Raw genomic sequence first — 22,211 nt, 5'->3', positions numbered from 1 at the left:
TACATGTGGTCACCAAAGAGCCAGTATTTTGTTAATGTTTATAAGAGGGATGTTCTTATTATACAGTATATCTTTTAGTGTTATTACTATATATAACCTATATGTCCAATATATACCAGTGGGAGGTGATCCCTATTATACACATCAGGATAATATAACAGAGGTTTAAAACATTTCAACGTTTATTGGACATTAATATAGAGAGATGATCGCATCAGCAGTCGACCATTCCCGATGTTGTTCTGGCCAGCAGAAGCCCGGGGGTCGTGGCCAGGGGCAGCGCGCACGGTCCCCACTCCAGGAACCCGGCTAGGGCCGTTTGCGACTGGGTCGACTACTGCAGGCGGTGTTGTTGCCTGAAATTGCGGCTTGGCGTCAGAGGGAGATGAGTACAAAAATGATGCGGTGAGGAACTGGGCACTGGTGGGTGTGAAGGGCGGGCGCTAAGGCCGGCCCGGGTTGCGCGTGCGCGGGTTGTCCACCCACAGCGTCGGGCCTCGCGCGTGGGCAGCGTCTGGATGCCTCAAACACACATTTACTGCACCACCTTCAGGGGTCCGAAAAGGTAGACGGCGTTGCAGGACTCATCAGGGTTGGAGATGAACTGAGCGTAAAGATCCTGGTAGCGGGTAAGGCTGATGCCACCGGCCTTCTTGTCGTCTTCCTGTGAAAGGGAGAGAGAACACTCACCATTACTACAGTTCCCACTCTAACATTGTTAACACGAATGGTCAAGGTGTTTGATAAACTCACAATGAAAACGTGCAAGAGAGAATTGAACTGTTCGTGTTTAATCAAATAAGGTGGTCTGGAATGAATCAATAGCCAATGATTGTAAAACAGAATTAGATACTGTAATATATACTGTAGACCTGATCTGAGGGGGTTAAAGAAGAGAATAATTTGCAACTTACAGTGCAGAGCTTGTTGTAGGCATCGTCGATCTCCTTGATGTTGGAGAAGGCAGACCTGGAGATGCAGTCCAGCCTGTACTCATCAACACCAACAAGGCCATCACCTATAGGGGGCGCCGGGATGGAGGAGGCCAAATTAGAACAGTGCAGAGGTCTTAGTGAACGGGAGGCCTGACTAACTCTCAACGTCCTGACCATCTGAGTTTCTCCTGATCCATGTCCAACAGGTTCTGGGCTTTAAAGGTCTCGGCTCTCTAAAGTCCTAAGAGTCTGAGTGACATTGTCCGGCACTTCACTATCACTCTTACTACTCCTACCCGCCTCTTTATCTACTACTACCACAAAGCAGCCATGTACATTTTCTAACCCCCCCTGAAGCATTATTATTCACCTTATTGTATATAAAGGCCGCCAAGAGAGGCTTCTATGTGCATATTTTGTCTATGAAAAGATTAGTATTTTAGGCTCAGCTGTGTTATGTCTCAGCTCCTAGTGACTGATCTACAGTAGTTGCTTATCTAAGAGGCATTAAGCTCACAATCTGTACCAGTGTTAATACGTAATCTAAACTCAGTTCTAGTACTAACTTTGACTATTTAGTTGGAAGAAATCTATTCTAAAAAATTCTCGACTCTTCATCCTGAAAAAGGTGAGATTAATACATTCCTTATAGAAAATAATAACTAGCAACAACGATTCAGTTTGTGTGAGACAGCGCACTGAGGCACAAGAAGCACACTAAAGCATATGACAAAGCTTCAACATAGAGCGATGAACCGATAGGCACCGGAACTTTCAGCTGTCACTGTATGTACAGCCGGCGATAAGAAAGGTTTTGTTCCACCATTGCAATAAAATTATTAGAAATAAACATTCTAGGGGTTTCATTAAGAGTTTTCGATCAACTTTAGGTGTTCGATGCCTGTCAGCTCCCCACACACATATAGTATACAAGCACATGTTACATTGGAGTTTCACATCGTATAAGCCAATACTAAGACCTCTCATTGCGGCATGCAATAACCATCACGGATACAGGGCACGAATTCAGTACTAAAGCTACGATTAATTCCTAATATCTTAGTTTACAGAGAAGAATTTGTGCTCGAGGATAAATTATTATCGGTTACCAAATTAAATTATTAGGTTAAGTTATCAAGTGATAGTGAGTTAGAAATAAGGTAAAAGCAGCCACACTTTCAATCTACATTCTACAAGTACAGTCTGTGGCGAGGTGTTACTCTAACTCTACGTTAAGTAGCCTATATAGAGCTGTGAATAGGCGCCCTGAGAGAGGTCTTTGAAGCGTAAGCTAAACTGTAGAACACAGGTTAGAGTCACGGTGGGAAGAGGTTAGTAGGTAGCAGTGTCAACAAAGCTTGGTATGAGGGTCAGCTATTGGTGGTGTATTGTCTCCAGCTGTTAGCTTTTATCTTAAGCGTCGCAAAAAATAAAATATATATATATATATATAAATGATGAAGTTGACAAAAGCAAGAAGGTAAATAAAAAAGCAACAGCCATGAAATAAAATAGGAGTATTAGCTAAAAAGTACCTGATGTCAAATATCGAGACGATTTTCTCCATAAAAAAAGTGGTGGAAGCTTCTTGCAGATTGGGAAAAAAAGAAGATAAAAATCGACTTGAAAAAAAAAGATTACTATTTAGATAATAAAAATGAAAATTGAGTCTAGTCTGAGTCCTGGAGACGTCTCTAGGTCGGATCAACGGTAGCATGATCAGAGAAGGTCAGTGGTGAAGGCTAAACTTAAGTGATATATTTTTATAAGGACACAAAATGAATCCTTTGTCTACAAGTAATCGTGATCTCCTTCTCTGATATCCAACACTCTACGGGCGACGGTGAATAAAGGAAAGAACAAGTAAGAAACAAGAGAGGAGAGAGAGAGAGAGAGATGAAAGACATAAAAAGATATTAAAAAAAGAATGAAGAAGATGATTGTAATATGATTTCTTGCGTTGAGGTAGTGGGCGTGTGTGTAGCTGGCTGTGATGTATATGAGTGGGAAAATAATCGACGTGCTCGACCGTATACTGTATGGTCGAGTATTCCGATATTCTATTTTTTTTATTGTTTTCAAGTGACTAACGCAGTAAAGAGAAACACAAGAGAAACACTGATTTCCCCAAAGCTCAAGCATATAACTGAGAAAACAAAAGCAAAAATAAAATGTTTGTAAAGTCAATGTGTTTTCTAGTTACTTCTTGTGTTTTGGATTAACTGTTTACTGACCCAAGATTGGCCCAAAAATTTTATTTTGGAAAATTTCTTTTGTTTTCAGGAACTTTGTAGCTCTTCTTAAACTGCAGAAAGCTTCAAGCAACATCAAGAAATTTTAAAAAGGAGAGAGAGAAAAAATATCCTACCGTGGAAGCAAGCTAAAAGGAAGTACAGTGTTGCAAAAAGAAAAACAAAAGATAGCAAAATTGCCTTCTACGTGGGGATTTCAGCAACAAAAGTAGGTTCTACAGATCCAGGTATGTGGTGCCAATTTTCTTACTTTAGCAACAAATGGTCGTTGCTAATTGTAGTACTGTTTGATTGATTATAATAAGCCTTGGAATGCACAAGAGGGGTATTGTAACAAATGCAACAAAGAGAACTGGACAACTTAATACGTTGATTCTTCAGCCAAAAACGTACATGAAAGCATTGTGTAATTTACATCATTACTTTTTATTTAAATTTAAAACGTACCATTAACGTCAACACTCTTAAACTGGTTAGCAATGAACGACTTGAAAGCTGTAGGGAAGGTAGCAAAGGCCTTGCCCACACATACGTTCTGTACTGCTTTCTTGAACTCGTCAATTGTCACCTCACCATCCTGGAACCAACAAGGGTAATCTGTGAATACCGGTGAAAGTCTTCTTAAAGTACACCTGATCTGAGATCTGCTAAAAGGGGACAAAGTGAGGTGCTTCTTTCTCTAGAGGAAAAAGGGGGGGCGGGGGTAGTGCTTACTAGAAGCTTCTCGAAGATGTGTGTCTGGTTTGAGATCTTGGAGATGAACGGACTCGGACAAAAGTGATGAAGTGAAAGGAAAAAAGATGATAATACTACAAATGAAGAAAAAATAACCCGAGATGAATAACTAAGTCGTCGCACATACCGTTCACATCAACCGTTTTAAACTGGTTTACAATGAACATCCTAAAAGCATTAGGGAATTCATCGAAATTCTTGCCAACACAGGCGTCCTTAACTGCCTGCTTGAATTCCTCGCCGGAAACTTCCCCGTCCTGGAAGTAGGTTGTGAGGTGAGGTTTGGGAACAGGAGGTCCGTAAGTTATTGTTGGTTGGTGTTGAAGGGGTGATGGTGCTTGTTGGTGTATGGCCTAATGCCCTTCTTGGGATGAGTGAGATGTGCTCTTATACCCCTGTAAAGAAGAAGGCAGTAACGTACCGTTCACATCAATAGTCTTAAACTGGTTAGCAATGAAAGACTTGAAGGCAGTTGGGAAGGCGTCGTAGCTCTTGCCTTGGCAGTGTTCCTTAACCGCCTGCTTGAACTCATCATCGGACACCTCACCGTCCTGTAAACGCCAAATTGTGGTTCAAATTGAGGTTTGTAGGCGCATCAAAAGACCTTCCTTGCCATCGACAGGCAACAGGAATAACGATGAGGGTGTTAACTGCAAAGGTTGGGGAGGATGCACATCTGTTGCACGCCAAAGAGCGTGTGGGGTAACGTACCGTTTACGTCAATGCTCTTGAACTGGGTAGCAATGAAAGTCTTGAAGGCACTGGGGAAGTCGCCGAAACCCTTGCCGTTGCAGTTCTTCTGCACAGCCTGCTTGAACTCCTCAACGGTAACCTCACCGTCCTGGAAACGTTAAAATAAAGCTACTATTGAAACTACAGACAGAGACCAACCCTGTCGACCAGACGCCAGGTACAGAAGACAACAACCTAACCCAGTAGTGAGTGAGTGCCGTCAATATGTTATGAGTGTGGGCTAATGTAAGGTTGTGTGTATCGCAGGTAAGGAAGTGTGGTTGTTTGATCTTCAGTTGTCCAGTAGAGCATTTACTTGTCTCTATAAAAAGTGTAATTCGAACTAAGGAGATACTACATTACAGGTGTTACGCAAGACAAAACCGTTCCATATGTATTCTTGGGGTGGTCAGAAGCTAAGTGTTAGGAAGAACAAGTGGCATCGACTAAGATTTGATTCACCAACACCTGGAACCCTATCAGAATATGTATCTTCCGTGTGACAACCAGAGTAAACAGCAGGACTTGGTCTTGCCAGAAGGTACTACACTTCGACTTAATAAAAGATACGGAGTCATGCTAGGAAGCAAGACGTTTGGCAACGATCTGATGCAAGATGCGTCGACCTGCCACAAGATAACTGAAGGTGTGGTGACCGAACTAGCGAACCCTGAAGATAAACTTCTTTCAAAACGGTCAGTTGACTACTTCTGCAGGAACTGATACTTCACTTGCAATCACGAAACGTTGCAAATGGCGTGAGTGGGTGGAACACGATAAACATTGAGGAGGAAATGCAGCTTGACAACAATGAATGGATTACTGTGAGTGACAGACATACACTAGGACTTGAACACCACTACAATAATATTAAGGCCCTTACATTAATATGTATATATAAATACATATATATTTATACTATATATATATATAGCTAAAGCGAAAAAAGACCATGTTGGCAGACATTCTGCGGCTGGACTGTTGAGAGCGACGGCTACACAGTTGCGACACATTGGTTATGCCAGCAAATGCTTGTGCAGCAGCAGCAGCAACAACAACAAGAACAGCGGCAGCAATTGGCTGTTAGTGGCGTCGATCTTGCTGTTTGTTAAACTGCTACCTACCGTTAATATCAACTGTCCTGAACAGTCTGCTAATGACAGTCTTGAAGCAAGTGGGGAAATCATCGTACTTCTTGCCAACACACAGGTTCTGGACGGCTTGTTTGAACTCGTCCACAGTGACCTCTCCGTTCTGTAAACAGCAGTGGTGATCCCTACACTCGCTGTCCTCTCTCACCCTCGCAGGTCTTCACCGAACTTCTCCCTCCCTCTGTCTTCCTCACTACACCTCTATCATGTCCTGCCCGAGACTTAGCTACATGTATCCTCCCTCTCCTACCTTTGGCTATCCTCTCTGCCCCGGGCATCCTGCAGTGAGTGTTGTACTGTCCCTTGCTTCAGCTCACTCCAATCTTATGTGAAGTTTCTAAGGTAAAAAAATATCAACCCATCTACTGCAGCTCCTCCTGAGGGATTTTCCCAGTAAATGTCGAGAAATAATTCAGGTGAAGAATATTAATGGAATATAAATGTCTTTAAAAGATCATTTCTTAATCTAAGCAAGATATGTTTACTACCACAAAATGTTAGATAAATACTTTTGTTTAAAAGTTTGATAACTGTCTAGTTGTGTGTGTGTCCCTCTCATCCTCCCCCACTGCCTACTGACTTCACATCCATATTTGTATTGTGATTCTCCTTTTCCTAAACTGAGGTGTTTTTGGTGAGTCTAATTCATCAACTATCTCCTACATTGTTCCTTCATGACGACTGCGGTTGCTATCTGAAACTGTTTGGTTTACCCCTCTCTACCTGCCAGCTCTTCATGATAATCCACTCAGCCTCTTTAATGTCTAGCTGCTACTGTAACCCGCCTACGTGTAAACCCCGAGCATCTAGTCGCCCCATCGGTCCATTTCAAGTTTACCTTGTTGAAGTCAGCAAGTTCGGCGATCTCGTTCCAGAGGTTGGACATGACCTTCTGGTTGTTGGCGTAGGCTGCTTCGTTGAATTCGCCGCGGCCTTCGATGAGGGTGTTCCTCACGGCGAGGCACTCGAAGTCGTTCTTGTCAAGGAAGCCATTGTTGTCAATGTCTGAGGAAGAAGGAGAAGGACGCGGTTAGCAAAGTTTATGACTCACTTGGGGACGGAGTTACAGACACCAGGATTCAATTTCTCGTGGCCTTAACCTTAAGAAGACTTGAACATCTGATTGGTTTTTGTGCCTCTGATTGAGCGTCGACTTTGATAATCATATTTATACATTGTTATAAAGTGAGTGGAAGGCAGACGAGAAACATGAACCCTGATGACAAAGCTGAAAATACATACAGATAGTGAGAGCAATGCAGTGAAACAGGAGGCAAAAGACTGACGTAAAAGTGTCGGCCAGAGAGATGGAGAAACAGTACAGAACACCTGAGGAAGTAAATAAGTCATTCTCCACGTATATTTTTTTCTTTGCTGCTCCACGTTATTGCCAATATCAAGACGGACGGCTCCCGATCAATATGTTGGCAGCCGGAGGAGAAGGTAGGATCAGCCCAACGCCCTCCTGCCCACCCTACCAACAACAAATTGATCCAGATCGATGGCCCCGAGGAAATTAATCTCTTAAGTGGCTGCTAAGATATCGGAGCTCTACTATAGGTAAAAGGCTCGGTAAATGAGGGATCCTGTAATCAACCCTGATCGAAGTCTTGAAATTCGATATTTAAGGGAAAATGTCCTTTATAATAAAGTCAAGACGAATAAAGTGAGGAATAAGATACTGGAGTTGAGTGTAGCCGAGTGCCTCAGAACCTGCCGAGTGCCTCAGTACCTGCCGAGTGCCTCAGTACCTGCCGAGTGCCTCAGTACCTGCCAAGTGCCTCAGTACCTGCCGAGTGCCTCAGTACCTGCCGAGTGCCTCAGTACCTGCCGAGTGCCTCAGTACCTGCCGAGTGCCTCAGTACCTGCCGAGTGCCTCAGTACCTGCCGAGTGCCTCCGTAGTCTGTATAGTACCTACCTATGGTGAGTGACCGTGGCACGTGACAGACAACAAATAAAGGAAGTTTTTTGTTGTTACCTAGGACTGTTGTCAGAACGAGGCCAACTTGTCCTAAACGTTAAAATCAATTGTGATCACCCAGCAAAAGCCCCCAATTAGCGCCGCCTTGCTGGTCTCGCTGGCAAAACTTGTCGGCGGAGTTTCCCCCCCCTCTCCCCCTCCCCCTCTCCCCCCCGGGTTCACTCGATCTTAATCGGTTTATTGCTTTTACATATATATATTTTTTTTTGTAATGAACTAGGAAAGAGGAGAAATTACGCTATATCCAAAAAATTCCTGCTAGATTTACGAGGAAAGAACGTCTGTGAAGGGCAGGAGGTGGTAAGGGATTTAGGGGCCAGGGGCCAGTGAAAGGGAGGAGGAGGTAGGGGGGGGGGTCTATCTGAGGCTGAGGACGTGTTGGGCTAAAGACGATTCTCAAGGGAGTACTATACTGACCCATAAGTCTAAATATAGATTCCAGTATTTCCATTTGTTTTTATTTATATTTGGATGTAACTTCACAGAAAGTTTTTGGTTATAAGCAGCGTATCTGTTTTATTTCAAGAGATTAGCAAATGAGTTGATAATTAACATTGATTTAAGAAGCTGCTGGGGATATATACGATGGTGTGGGAAGGTCAGAGCAAAAAGCCTGGCTACTGAGGAACACTAGAAGAGGCGCTCGTTTATGTATGTCGGCGCCTCCACTCCTGGCTAACACTCCTGCCAAGAATCATTTACCATTGTGATGTTCTCAAAACACTGTTCAGACGTGTAAAATACTCGGGGTAGTAAGTTGATATGGTCTCAGCCCGTCACTCTATTTATGCAACATCGTATGCCGCGTCGCTGCTACTGAAGTTATAACTACTTAGGGTGTGACCCGAGGTAAAACAAGTGGATTATTTGTCAAAATCTCGACGCATTTTAACGAACTATATAAACTGACACCTAATACGTGCATTTACACTATATATGTTAATGTAAATATGTAAGTGACTTATTTAGCTGTATACAGTACTTCAATATTTTCTACTAAACAATGACTGTATCCAAATAGCTTAACATGCTGTACAGACGCCAGAGACAGGAACCGAAATAAACTCGACGATACATTTTTCTCAGTGTTGTTTCCTGCCCCCAGTGAAGTGCATTAACTATCTCACGTTCCTCTGGGCCATTTAATACCGTCACTGCTTCTCTATTTCTTATTTTCCGTTACCCTGTCATTTGGGTCTCAGAAACGCGGTCCACCATCAGTTCTCACCACCCTGGTGGCCCCCTGAGGTGTAAGTGTCTTAGTGTCGCTTTATATTTCCAACAAATTTGCGCGTGTTTTTAGCGGAAGATGGAGGACCATATATTTATCAACTACTGTATTAATTAAAAGTATGATAACCTTCCGTTCCTTCCCGTATACTGACTGGTGAGAGTCCTATTAACAGGTGGGAATCAATGAGATGCGAAATGAAATTGAGTCCTTGCACGCCCAGGTTGAAAATAGGTGTGTGTGTGTGGCCAAATCCTGTACGCTAGGTAGAGGAATGCGCCGCTGCTGGTGGGGGAATGCAACAATGGGCTTGGCAACCTTACAGTGTTTGCCCACAACACTCTCTGAGGAAACGCTAAACCGTACACTAAAATAAACTTGCTGCCCCGTCGTCGTCGCTAGGGAGTCTCCTGATGTAGGCCGCTGGGATCAGATTTTGACGCGGTAAATTTTTGTGTCGCGTTAGGTATCGTTGGTGTGGTAGCTGTGACGTGAGACAAGGCTGCTTTTATATATCCCCCTGAGTGACTAAGAGAAGACTTGACTTTCATGTTGGCGTCTTCTCTTGGGGGTTAAGTTTGGAGAAAACACAAAATATACATTAAGTTTATAGCGAGTTTGTTTACAGACAACACAGGGGAGAATATCCGTGGGCGTGGGGAGACGGCACGCGCACTACACTGCCAGGCTATACCGCCATGATACTAAGCTTAAAGATTCACCCTTGTGTGACTATGCAGAGGCACGAGAAGAGAAAAACTACTCTTTGAAATAAACAATCGGCGCTCAGACACTTCCCCTCCATTAATAATTGACCAAAGTATATAAGATATTTTTTTCGACATTATTATTATTTTTTTTAGAGTGATGTGTGTGGGTCTATCAAGTCAGGATGGATTGAATTCTTAAGCGTGTATAATCTTACTGATGACTTCTATGGGTAAAAATATTAAGGAATCTGATTGGCTACAGTATCGTTTAAGAAGAAAAACAAGAAGACAAAACACAAATCATCACCATCATCAGAGAAAATAGGAAGACGCACAGTCAAAATATTCCGAGTTGACATTAATTACAGCCCCACAGAGCCCCGCGGACCTTCCTTGGATCCCAAAAGCTACAGACAACCAGAAGGCTCCTCTAATGGTCCACCCATCCCGGAACTAGAGCAGGAGAGGCGCCCGACACCAGAAGAAAGGGGAAGAAGATGAAGAAGGAACGGGGGTATGTTAAAGGGAGAAAGATTAAAATAAAGAGAGGTAGAGGAGGAAGGGAAAGATGAGGGAATGAAGAAGGAATTGAGAGAGGAGAGTGGAAAAGAAAGAGAGATGCAGATAGGAAGGAGAAGTGGGAAGGAGGAAGGATGGGGGAGACGAAGGAAAGTGGGAGAGAGGAGGAGGGGGGAGGGCAGGTGTGTGCTGGGCTGAGAGTGGGTCACCTTTAGTACAGTGAACACTGGTCAAGATGACACTCGTCGCCACAACCAAGTAGGCACAGTGGAGGTCATTCTAGGCACTCCCTCCCTTCTCTCCTCCACTAACATAGGCACTCCCCATTGATATACTGCAGGCCTTCCCTCCCTCCCTCCACCGCTGACATAGTTTCGTGGGAAGAACAAAGGTTACGGAAAAGACCTGGAGATAGTGGAGCGAGTCCAACGAGGGGAAGGGGAAACAGGTCTGTCAGGTAAGAGGGTGAGGGGTGAGACAGAGGGGAGGAGGGAGGGTGGGGGGTGAGACAGGGGGGAGGAGGGAGAGTGAGGGGAGGGGGGTGTCATGGGTGAGACAGAGGGGAGGGTGGAGGTGACTCAGAGGTGTGGAAGGTTGAGGCTGAGGTGAGGGGAAGAGGTAGAGAAGGGAGAGAGGAGGGGTGAGTGAGGCAGAAAAGATAAAGAAAGATGAGGCGCGAGTGGAGGGGAAGAGGGATATTCTCCCCACTGTGTTATGGGGGGGGGGTGAGTGAAGGGCTGGTGAGTGTGCTGGTGGTAGGTGAGTTTGTGGGCGTTCAATGGGTCAGTGGGCAAAGGTGGGTGGGTAATGGTTTGTGGATATAGCGTGGGCCGGTAAACAATAGTGGGTGGGAGGAGGTGATGGTAACGGGATGGTAACATAGCTCGGTGGTTTCCGGTACCAGTGGGCGTGGCAGAGTAAAGTTTTATTTATTGATGACTTAAAGGTCGAGGCTGGCGCGGGATCGTCCAGGTAGAGAATCAAAAACTACTATAAGCCTCGGCACTCAACACACCACCGACCGTTCTACCTCACCACTGAAATTAACCTCATATGAGAAGAACAAATACTGAAGGTGGTGAGGATCATTACCAAGGTACTCTGAAGGAGGGAAACAAGAAGGGTTGTCTGTAAAAAGCAATTGACCTCTAATATTTTTTGTCTCCTTTTTTTTCTTTTTTTTTTTGTCATGTTTAAGAATCGGGTGAAGGAGGAGCGACAACGAAGCGATATAGACCATCAGCCCCAGGCCTTCTGCCATCCCGGGCCAAGATAGTGCCAAACACCGCCCTTCTTCAGCTCGATGTTTCCACGTAAGAGTGTTTAGGAGTTCGACCTTACGACTCCTGGCTCGAGAGCTATTTTCACCCAGCCACAGAGAACAGTGGCTTTGGGGGGAGGAAAAGTGTCTTACAGATTTTTGAAGCCTCGGATACATTAAACGGAGGTTCCATTTTTCGTGAGGAAATTTTCTTCTAACAAATACAACCAGAGAGCCTCCTGGAGTCTTTGTAATATCACTTAGATAATTTATAGTTATTGACCTACCAGGAGGATGAGTCTTAGTGAGGAGGTACAGATAGGTAGATAAATAATGAGGCAGCCGCTACAGGTGGACAGCCCAAGTGGTGGGGCGTCACAAGGAGCCAGAGAGACCCTTTGGACGATGACCACAACTTGGAGAACATTTATAACTCGGATCAGGAGATATTTTCGACAAATGGCGGAAAACGGGGAATATTGATTAGTCAAGGAGAGACAACGCCGATTAAGGGGGATGAGGCGACCTTAACAGATGGCGCTGTGCTAACTTGGTTGTTTGGGGGAGACGAAAGACGGATCAGGTATAGAGAGACAGAGAGAGAGAGAGAGAACGAGAGAGATTACAGAGTATTAAAAATAGATTACAAGACTCAAGAATAATGTAATAACTCGTAAAAGGAGAATTAGACTAAAGATAAATATTTAACTATAAAAGAATATGGATGCCAACTTTTGAAGACGTGAAAAAGAAAACACAGCCGCCAGACACGGAGTTGAGAGGCATCAAGAAGCGACCACTGTTTACTGTGTTGATCCTCCATTGTTTACATTTAGACGAACTTAACCCCTCCTAAGTCACCCAGTAATAAACGACAGTAGTCATGTCTGTTAATACTGTTTTTTGTCGTTTTTAAGAGAGAAATAAGGCATCGTGGTCTTTTTTTAGGAAGTGATGTAATTCTGGAGGTTTGAATATCTCATGAGGTCGTGGCTGTCGTGGCGCAAACGCACCCCCCACCCCGAGGCACCGCCGACTAGCTTCATCAACTTTGATATTTGGAAAACAAACACTCAACTACCAGTGTTATTCTTTATTATTTCACCGTCGTGTAACTGTTTGAGCCCAACTCTTGACATTTGAACATAAAAGCCGAAGTACTCTCAAGTTTTGTGTGCCTCCTGTTTGCTTTGACTTTAAATAAAATCTAGTTATACAAGCGTTGAGTGTCTAGATTAATGCCGTTATTTTTAGTATTATTTATCAAACATTTAAAGAAAATGTATTCCTACTCTAACATTAATTTGTACAAAGAAGAATAAAGGAGCAATTAGGCTTCACTCAGGTGTACGGAAAAACTACCTTGTTTCAATACGTTGTGTTCAGAAATAAGTTTGAGGGGGGGGGCAGTTTTAAGGCTTCTCTTTGTGTATGAAGTTTCTATTTTACATTTGAAGCAAAACTAACTGAAGCTTTTGTCGAGAAGATGAAGATAAAGAACAGAATTGACTTCCTTAGCTACGAAGGAGCCACGAGAGAGATAGGAAACATGAACCATATACCCTGATGATTTGGTCCCCACTATTAACGAAGGCAGCGACACACACACAGAAACACACTCACTCCAGGCAGATCAATCAGAGTTTTTTTTTTTTAACTTTAGCCTCCGTGTTCCTTTTACTTCATTATCCAAAAGGGGAAATGTCATAGGTTAATTGGTGTGGGGAGATGAGGAAGTGGTGGGGGGGATACCTGGTGAGGGTGGCGTGTGATGGGGTCGTCTCGGGTTGTATATACCTCCATATTTATTCACTTCTATCTAACCTAATCATCTTTTTTTTTTATTCTGTTAAATGACTTCCAAACATAATAATTTACCATTTTTAAACAATACGTATTCTGACAGGAGAGGGGAGCAGAGTTTACAGGTTAAGGGCTAGACTAAGGGCAGTAATCTAGGAGGGGAAAATCTCCTTAAATCTTCACGACTTCTACCTTAGTGACCTCCCCTCCCCCACCCCCTATTCCTTCTCTTACCTCTCTCCCTTTTTCCTATCCTTAACCTAGCCAAGTGGATAGGTGAGGCTGGCAATTGTGTGGTATTATCAAGTTTCCGTGGTACTCTGATTTATTAAGCTATGAGCACCTGAGAGCCACCCCTACACACCTGAGAGCCACCCCTACACACCTGAGAGTCACCCCTACACACCTGAGAGTCACCCCTACAGCGAGTGGTTCTTAGGGGAGAGGGAAAGGGGGGGGGGATAGGTGGGTGGGGGGATTAAGAACTTTGAGGTAGATGGTAGTGGAGAAGAAGAGGTCGGGTTTAATGAATACATACAGTATTTATGAGATTATTGGAGAACACACACACACTCTCTCTCTCTCTCTCTACTAATTCATGTCCTTACCTCCCCCCCCTAATGATTCAGCCCCCTTCCCCCTTCCTCCTAGTGATCCTCCCCCCCACCCTTTTCCCTCACTCCCCCTAAGTTGATACCCTCCAGAACAATTCTCAAATGCTAGGGAGGAAAATCACTCACAACTGGGGAATTATTTTATACCCGGGAAAAAAAAAGATCCAAGAAAGATATTAGGATTTTGCTGGAGGGGAAAAATCGAGGAGAGAGTTAGAGACCTGGAATAAGTAGGTGGAATAAGGAGTATTTCTGATAGGTACTACTACAGCAGAAGGAGAGTAAGAAGAGGAGGAATAGAAATAGAAATATAAAAGAATAAAAGAAAGTGCTTATAGATAATGACCAAAACTGAAGAGGAGGAGGAGAAGGAGGAGAAGGAAGAAGAATAGGAGAAGGAGGGGAAAGAAGAAGAAAGAACTACAAAAAAATAAGAGGATAAAAGGAAGTTCATATATATGACAAAAAATACAAATAAACTGTAGTGATTACTTACCGTACATGTACCTCACAACATACTTCACACGGTTGTCCCAGGTGTAAGCCATTTTGCTGAAAGAGACCAGAAAAAAACAATTGGAAAACAAAGAACAGAAGAGAACCAAAGAAATTAAAACTAATACGAATGTTATAAGATTCGTATATACACTAAAAAATGGAAATAGATTAGGTTTTAAGATTTATATAGACACAGTAAATATTAAACCCTGGAGAAAGTCTTATTAGCGAGAGATAATGATAATAATAATGATTCGTTTACTCTCTCGGTTTAAGATCGTAAATTTGGTATCGTAACGTTGGCTTTTTCCACACGTCAAGGAGTGGTTGTGTGTTCTTGGACCTCTGTTAGGAACGTCTTGGGAGTATCAGGTGAACGTCTTATTGTATTTTAGGAGTATCAGGTGAACATCTTGTTGTATTGTAGGAGTATCAGGTGAACAACGGAATAGTCTGAGATTTACTGGGTGGGGATGCTGGAGGATGGGTGGGGGAAGTGATGCATTATTTAGCGTGACCTGGCAAGGGACCGACCCCCCCCCCCCCTCCTCTTCCCTCCTTCACTCCAGGTGTAGCAAACAGATCATAGCGTGAGTACCTACGTCCTCATACTATTGTACCGTCACTGTGGAGAGTCTTGGCTTCATATAGACGCAAACATTACCCACTTGAGGTGTACTTTCTTGTTAACTTGAAACAAATAACAGTTCTCTGTGGTTATATGTTTACGGCTCTCACGGGGTAGTTAACCATGTGTTTATATATATACTGCTTGTATTTTTTGTGATATATTGTTTATTATATTTACTAAGTAGTTGTGGTTTGTTATGTGATCTGGCGCTCCTGTACGATGTTATCATTGGAGCGTCCGGCAACACGTTTAGTTGGGGGGGTGGAAACAGTGGAATCTAGTATTGCTGCCAGACGTATTAGAGAAACCCAAATAAATATCTATAAGGAAAAGCAAATTGCAACAGGATAATTATTGGAGGTCTCTAAGTTGGCGTATGTGTCAAGCTATTGCGAGACCAACCCAATACATGTACTGTACAAGAGACAACCAGGACACACACACCACGCTGGATGGATTTGTGTGTAAGCTGCAGTAGTGACACGTAAACTACAAGTGTGTGTTTTATTTTCTATTTTCAGTGAGAATCGAACTAAGAGCGTAAATACCATAAACCCGAGGGGATAATTTTTGTTCAGAAACTATTAATTTACAAGTGATAGAAAGAGTATAGACGGCAGATATGTTTGAATATATTACTCTATGCAGTTATCGGGACCATTTCCACTAATGTTACTCAAGCTTTAATAACATTCGTATATTATTTTTAACACATTTAACCTTACACCTCTGAAATGAAGTCAAGTCATGAGGCACCATTAATGAACTGACTCTCTCGTGTAGGGTAAAGTTCAGCCATCTTCTTTTTTTTTTTAGGTCAAAGGGTGTAGAGGTGGCTTATTGCAGGTAACCGGTTGTCGCAGGCAACCGGTTGTCAGGGCTAGGACGCCACTGGGAATTAATTGAATTAATTCACCTGAGAGAAAGAGCAGAATACGAATTAATCCCGTTCCATAAAATTCTCTTCCCAGCTTATTCCCCACCCCCACAACCATCTGATGGAGTTATCAATAATTGCCCTGGTTTGTTTGTCCCGGCGGTGAGGAGGGAGGAGGGGGGAAGGGGTAGGGAGAGAAGGGGGGGGGAGAGGTAAAAACATCAGAGGAGCGAATATACACAATGACCTGACTGACCTTACAGACCAATAGGAGAATTACTGACTGATTAACTTAGGGTATATCATTTTATCATTTATCTGAACTAAGGTGTGATGGGAGCGTGTGTGTAGACTGAGCTAAGAGAAGTTGTAAGGACTGTATAGCAATGGTTAGATGAAGCAACGAGATGATAGATAGATAGAGGTGTATCGATTTCAGACCCGTGTGTTAATGAAGGCTGGAAATCAGAAACATGGAAATCAGATTCGAGATTCTGATTTACGTGTGGGTGGAAATTATTTGATTAATTTCTTATGTCTAATCAGAAGCCACAGTAATGCAAAAGAAGAAATCAGGTATTTTATATTTCACCTGTGGTCGAAAGTTAGATAATTGCCTATTACAGTATGACTGGGACCTATTATAACTGGCCCCTATTATAACTAGTGCCTATTAAGATCAATGCCTATAATGACTAATACCTATTAAAACTGGGGCCTACTAAGACTGCGGCCTATTATAACTGGGGCCCAAGGAAGTGTCTCAGATCTGTATTTATGTAGAACAAAATCTGTAGAGGACTTATTTTTACCGAACTACATCTACAGAGGATTTAATTTATCGTAGTCATATCTACATAGAGCTCTATTATACAAAACTCTGTCAAGCCTTGGTAAATATAGAGCCACCATACTTTGCTCTACTCTAAAAGTCTTATTCATGACAGAGGGAAATAGAATCTACACCAGTGAGAAATAAGGCTCAATATACAATGATTCGCGTTACGAGGACATAAGAGTAGAATGATGGTGATTAGAGAGAGAGAGAGAGAGAGAGAGAGAGAGAGAGAGAGAGAGAGACAGCTGAATTTATGTTAAGAGTAACAGGTGGGAGGAGTATTTTGCAGTCGAGTATTATTTTCGGGTCACAATGTGGAGAGGTAGGGTTATTACTATTACTATTACCACACACTATTCCCATTCCTGATTTAGTTATCTTGATTCCCTTATTTCTGATTTTTATGCTGATTTCGATATCCTCTTGTAGTACTAACTTGGTTTTGTCATCTGATTTCCCGTGTGTGTGTGTGTGTGTGTGTGTGTGTGTGTGTGTGTGTGTGTGTGTGTGTGTGTGTGTGTCCCACTTCCGTCTTTTGGTTGAGATCCTCCTACGTCAAAACATTTCGTATATCCTGATTATTTTTCGTCCTGATTTACATGTCATCTGATTTCATCCATTTTGATTTTAGTCTTAAGTTTGTGAACGAAAATTGTCCCAAACACTCTCAAAAGGAATCAAGTTGGTTGGTTGATTGGTTAGTTATCTCCGTTGAAGCGTTGTTTCGTGTCAGGTTGATGTCAAGAGATGAGGTGGGGGGAACGGGGGAAGGTTGGGACAGAAGAAGAAGGAGGTATAGACTGGGAGGGAAGAAAGGTGTAGATAGAGGGAGAGATGGAAGAGGGAGGGAGGGAAAGTAGAAGAAGAAGAAATAGAGAGATATGGTAGAGTATTATACAATTATGTGAGAGATATTTTCTAGGAGAGAAAGAGAGAGAGGTTGATGGAGCTTCTAGAATGCTGGCAGTGATGGATTACGTCATATGTGAGCGGTTCCTCTTTAAGCTGTCCAGGTGAATTGTTCTAAGCTAAAACTTTGATTTTGAGACCATCAACGGGGCCTCAACAGCCTCTACTACTTCGAGTACTACTTCTACTACTACCATGACTACTACTGCTACGTTGTGACTCTACTCGACGAAAATGAATCTTGAATTGAGGGGTGACTTAAGAGAAATACGAGTAGTTACACTTGTGATAGAAAAAAACCAAACATTACTTTTAACTCATAACCGTGGGTGAGGAGTCTCAGACTGACCACTGACAAATCGTAGACAAGATTCCCTTTAGAAAATTTAAATTAATAAAAACTTCACTTTGTTTGTAAGAAAATTCTTAATGAATGAACCAAGACAGCAAGGAGAGGTTGTAAGTGGTTGGTGTAGAGAACTGTCACTGCACTGTCACTATCTCTGTTAGTGAACACTTGGGGTCGTGTTCTCACGGGTCACTTGTGCTCTCTCTCACTTGTACACATGAGTTAACGGCACTTGCTGTTGTTAGTGTAGTTCCTCACACTGCACTGTACTCCTGCACTCGCCACTGAGTCTGTTCACTGACTCAAGTCAACTCACCTAGTTGGTTTTTGTCGTCTAAGCCTTTAAGGACCGCTTGTATCTCGAAAGCCGAAGCCGCACGATGCCGCTCTGGGCCTGGGTCCCTGGCTTATATACTCCGGGCGGCCGGCCGCTCCTGCGCGCTGATTGGTCAGTCGTAGACCCTGCCATCTTTACCCCAAAGTCGAGGGCAGGGCCAGGTAGTTGTCTTCTTTTAGCCGCGCCAAATATACACACCACCTGCATATTCTGTTACACTCCTTGCCAGCAGGGGTCCTTGGATGACGATCCACTCCACTTATCCAACCCCCTCCTCCCCTCATCTCTATCCCCCTCCCTTTATCCCCCCCCAATCCTTCGCCAGCTGGGCTTCCCCCCCTCCTGACCACGAGAAAAATAAGTGTCACTGATTGTTGGAGTCGCAGGTGAGGCGAATACCACGCTGGCCCTCAGGTGAAACTTCGGTAAAAATACCCGGGGCGCTGTGTTGGTGGAGGCCGGGACGAACCCAGTGGTGGGACGTCCCCCTCCCTGGACAGTTGTCTTACCACCTACCTCACTTCTTAGCCGCCACCACCACAGTCGAAACCATCTTAGAGGAGCAACTTCACCACCACACTCAAAACCATCTTAGAGGAGCAACTTCACCACCACACTCGAAACCATCGTAGAGGAGTAGCTTTACCATATTCGAATTCAACTTCGAGGAACAACTTCAACACCGTCACCACTACACACGACTCCAACGTAAAGAAAAAGGCGACCAAGACAGAAAGATAAAATTGAAGTTAAAGCAAGGAAAAAAAATAAGAAGAAAGAGCAAGAAAGACGAAGGAACTATTCTGGCAGACGTTGCCTGAAGAAGAAGAAGAAGAAGCAGAAGAAGAAGAAGAAGAAGAAGAAGCACTATCACTGTCTGGAGAAAGAAGGGAAGATACGCAGGAGAGGAGAAAAACTGGAATAAATATATACAAAAGGTGAGAGATAAAGGAAAACAATAGTTAAGTGAATCTGGCATATGAGAGAGAGAGAGAGAGACACAACACTATTCTCCCACCAAGCTCAAGATGCAACACTAAGCATGCGCCAAGAGTGTTAGAAAAAAAAGAGGAAAAGCTAAAATGAGAAAGATAAATATAAGAACAGTGAAAAGATTATAGACAATAACAAAAGGAGAAAACAAGATGAATGAGAAATATCCAGAGAAGAAGAAGGGAAGAATAAACAGCAACAGAGAAGACAAGAGTATAAAGCGATATGGAAGACAAGAACACTATAAGATATTATAGAAGAGGGAATGAAGAAAACGAAAGGTATAGAAATGAATGTAGAGAAATTAAGAGAAAGAGATAAACAGAGAAGATAGGAGAGTGATAAAACCAAACGTAAGTAGAGAAAAGAAAAACAAATACGAGGATTCTGGGTCAAGTTCTCTCTCTCTCTCTCTCTCTCTCTCTCTCTCTCTCTCTCTCTCTCTAAGGAAGATATCAAGACACATCAGAAAAGAGAAATAAAGCAGACGGGAAGAGACAGAAAAACGACAGATAATAGGAAGAGGAATAGACTACAAAAAACTAGATATTAAAGAGGAAACAAAGAAGAATAAAGAGAAGAAAAGATAGAACAATAAAAAATCCAGATCATGTAAAGAAAAGAAAAAAAACGATATTAAATAAAAGCTTAAAATAACACAAAAAAAGGAAACGAAGAATTGAGAGAGAGAGAGAGGGGGGGGACCGGGGGGCTGGCTCCCTAGTACCATGACCACCTACACACACACACACACACACACACACACACACACACACACACGTACATATACATACACACACACATACACCAGAGTAAAAACAAAAACAAAAACAAAATATTTCTCAATGAATAACCAAGAAATCAAAGCAAAAATTGAATAAGAAAACCACAATTTATTAACATCACTCGGTAGAAATTGACAACAGACTCATTATGGCGGAAAAAAAATCATCTCCAAGTAGCCAAGGCGTAAGTTGGGGGGGGTGGGGAGGGGGAGGGGGAGGTAATACTGTACTACCCAGGTGGTGGAATTTCTTCATTGCTTTTATCAACAATTGGCTAAAGTTTAATGTCAGTTTTGATTTGCTGTGAGGTGTGTGTGTGTGTGTGTGTGTGTGTGTGTGTGTGTGTGTGTGTGTGTGTCTTGAGGCCAGATTTCATTACCCTGTTGTTGTTTTTGTTATGGTTATGAAGGAATTGGGGTGTTTTTTGTGTTGTATTCGTTGTTTGTTGTCGTTAAAATTAAAACAAATTGATTGGGAGTGAAATCATGAACGCACAAAGTCGATGTCTAATGGTGTTGGGTATCCGTGTGTGCCAAATATCGTAACGATTTAACCTAACCTAACCTAACCTAACCTAATCTAATCTAATCTAATCTAACACAAGTATCATCATTCTACAACAAATGCCAATAAGGAATGCCAGAGAGTGTCAAGGAGGTATGCCAATAGAGGTGTCAGCTTAGCCTCCTGAGAGTGACAGTGTCTGACGCCGCGTGGTCTGGCATATACATGACAGGAGGAAGGCACATGGCCAAGGTTTAGCTGTCACAACATTATGATTCACTAAGATGGAGTGTGGCAGCAGGTGGGTGGGTAGCGGGTGGGCGGGATAGTAGTGGGTGGGTGGGGTAACAGGTGGGCGGGATAGTAGTGGGTGGGTGGGGTAATAGGTGGGCGGGATAGTAGTGGGTGGGTGGGGTAACAGGTGGGCGGGATAGTAGTGGATGGGTGGGAAACAGGTGGAAGTTGTAGTAATATGTGGGTGGGGCAGCGGATGGGCATGGTAATAACAGGTGGGTAGACAGCACGTGGGAGTGGTAACAGTAAGACAGACAGACAGACAGACAGACAGACAGACAGACAGACAGACAGACAGACATTGTTTATTGACCACATCGCTACAAATTAATACACACCAAGATTTTATTAAATACAATTAGCGTAAACATTGAACTATTCCAGGATTACACACAATTACAAAATGAAAAACAATTCATTACAAACAATACAGCCTTGATCCGTGAGTATGATGACGAGTGTGATGGCATTTTATAATGAGTATGATGACAGTGATCAAGGACGTAATGATGACTCACCTGTAGTAATGAGGACTCACCTGTGGTAAATGAGGACTCATCTGTAGTAATGAGGACTCACCTGTAGTAATGAGGAATCACCTGTAGTAATAGAGGACTCACCTGTAGTAATGAGGACTCACTTGTAGTAAAGGGAACTCACCTGCAATAATGAGGACTCACCTGCAGTAATGAGGACTCATCTGTAGTAATGAGGACTCACCTCCATTAATTGTAATTAGTAAATGACTAAATTATTGTTAAGTGTTTTTATGCAGTTAATAAATTACATGTATGTGCAAGAAGACCCGTACCATTAACTGAATATTTCATCAGTTGTCTCCTTCAGTGGGGTGGGGCGGCAGCAGGAAGTGGAGCGGGGCAACAGCAGGTGGGATGAGGAAGCAGCAGGTGGGGCGAGGTAGCAACAGGTGGGGCGGTGCAGCAACAGGTGGAGCGGGGCGGGGCGGGGCAGCAGGTACACGGGGAGACACTGAACTATCCCCTTTATATTAGTGTTAGAGACCTGCTGACCAATTTTGCTAAGCGTGTGTGCACATATAATGGTGTGTGTGTGCGTGTGCGTGTGTCTGTGTGCGAGTGTCTGCGTGTGTGTGCGGGTGTCTGTGTGCGAGTGTCTGCGTGTGTCTGTGTGTGTGTTACAGCAAGAATAATATAGAAAATAATTGTAGGTGTATGTGTGTGGTTGATTCTGCTAAGTTAGGTTAGGTTAGGTTAGAGCCGCTTAGGCCTAGGGCCCTTATGACCAGCTAC

The 22,211-nt window shown here is 43.1% G+C and overlaps 1 protein-coding gene across 4 annotated transcripts; it reads right to left on the bottom strand.

Annotated features, from left to right (window-relative positions):
• Window positions 1-164: 164 nt before the first annotated feature.
• On the bottom strand, window positions 165-18,493 carry LOC121880220 (sarcoplasmic calcium-binding protein 1). Of its 4 annotated transcripts, none has more exons than XM_042387375.1 (6): window positions 18,344-18,493; window positions 14,422-14,477; window positions 6,644-6,810; window positions 5,779-5,908; window positions 915-1,018; window positions 165-664 (listed from the first exon to the last, which is right to left on the bottom strand). In XM_042387375.1, exons 2-6 carry the CDS (start codon window positions 14,471-14,473, stop codon window positions 536-538), a joined length of 582 nt encoding a protein of 193 aa, XP_042243309.1. In that variant the 5' UTR covers window positions 14,474-14,477; window positions 18,344-18,493; the 3' UTR covers window positions 165-535. The 4 variants fall into 4 exon arrangements, with proteins under 4 accessions (XP_042243309.1, XP_042243308.1, XP_042243310.1 ...); XM_042387374.1 differs by lacking the exon at window positions 5,779-5,908 and adding an exon at window positions 4,634-4,763; XM_042387376.1 differs by lacking the exon at window positions 5,779-5,908 and adding an exon at window positions 4,344-4,473.
• Window positions 18,494-22,211: the final 3,718 nt, after the last annotated feature.

This window comes from Homarus americanus, unplaced genomic scaffold (assembly GCF_018991925.1).
Source record: "Homarus americanus isolate GMGI-L3 unplaced genomic scaffold, GMGI_Hamer_2.0 scaffold12662, whole genome shotgun sequence".
Taxonomy (NCBI): Eukaryota; Metazoa; Arthropoda; class Malacostraca; order Decapoda; family Nephropidae; genus Homarus; species Homarus americanus.
This window is presented reverse-complemented; position numbering and strand designations above follow the sequence as displayed.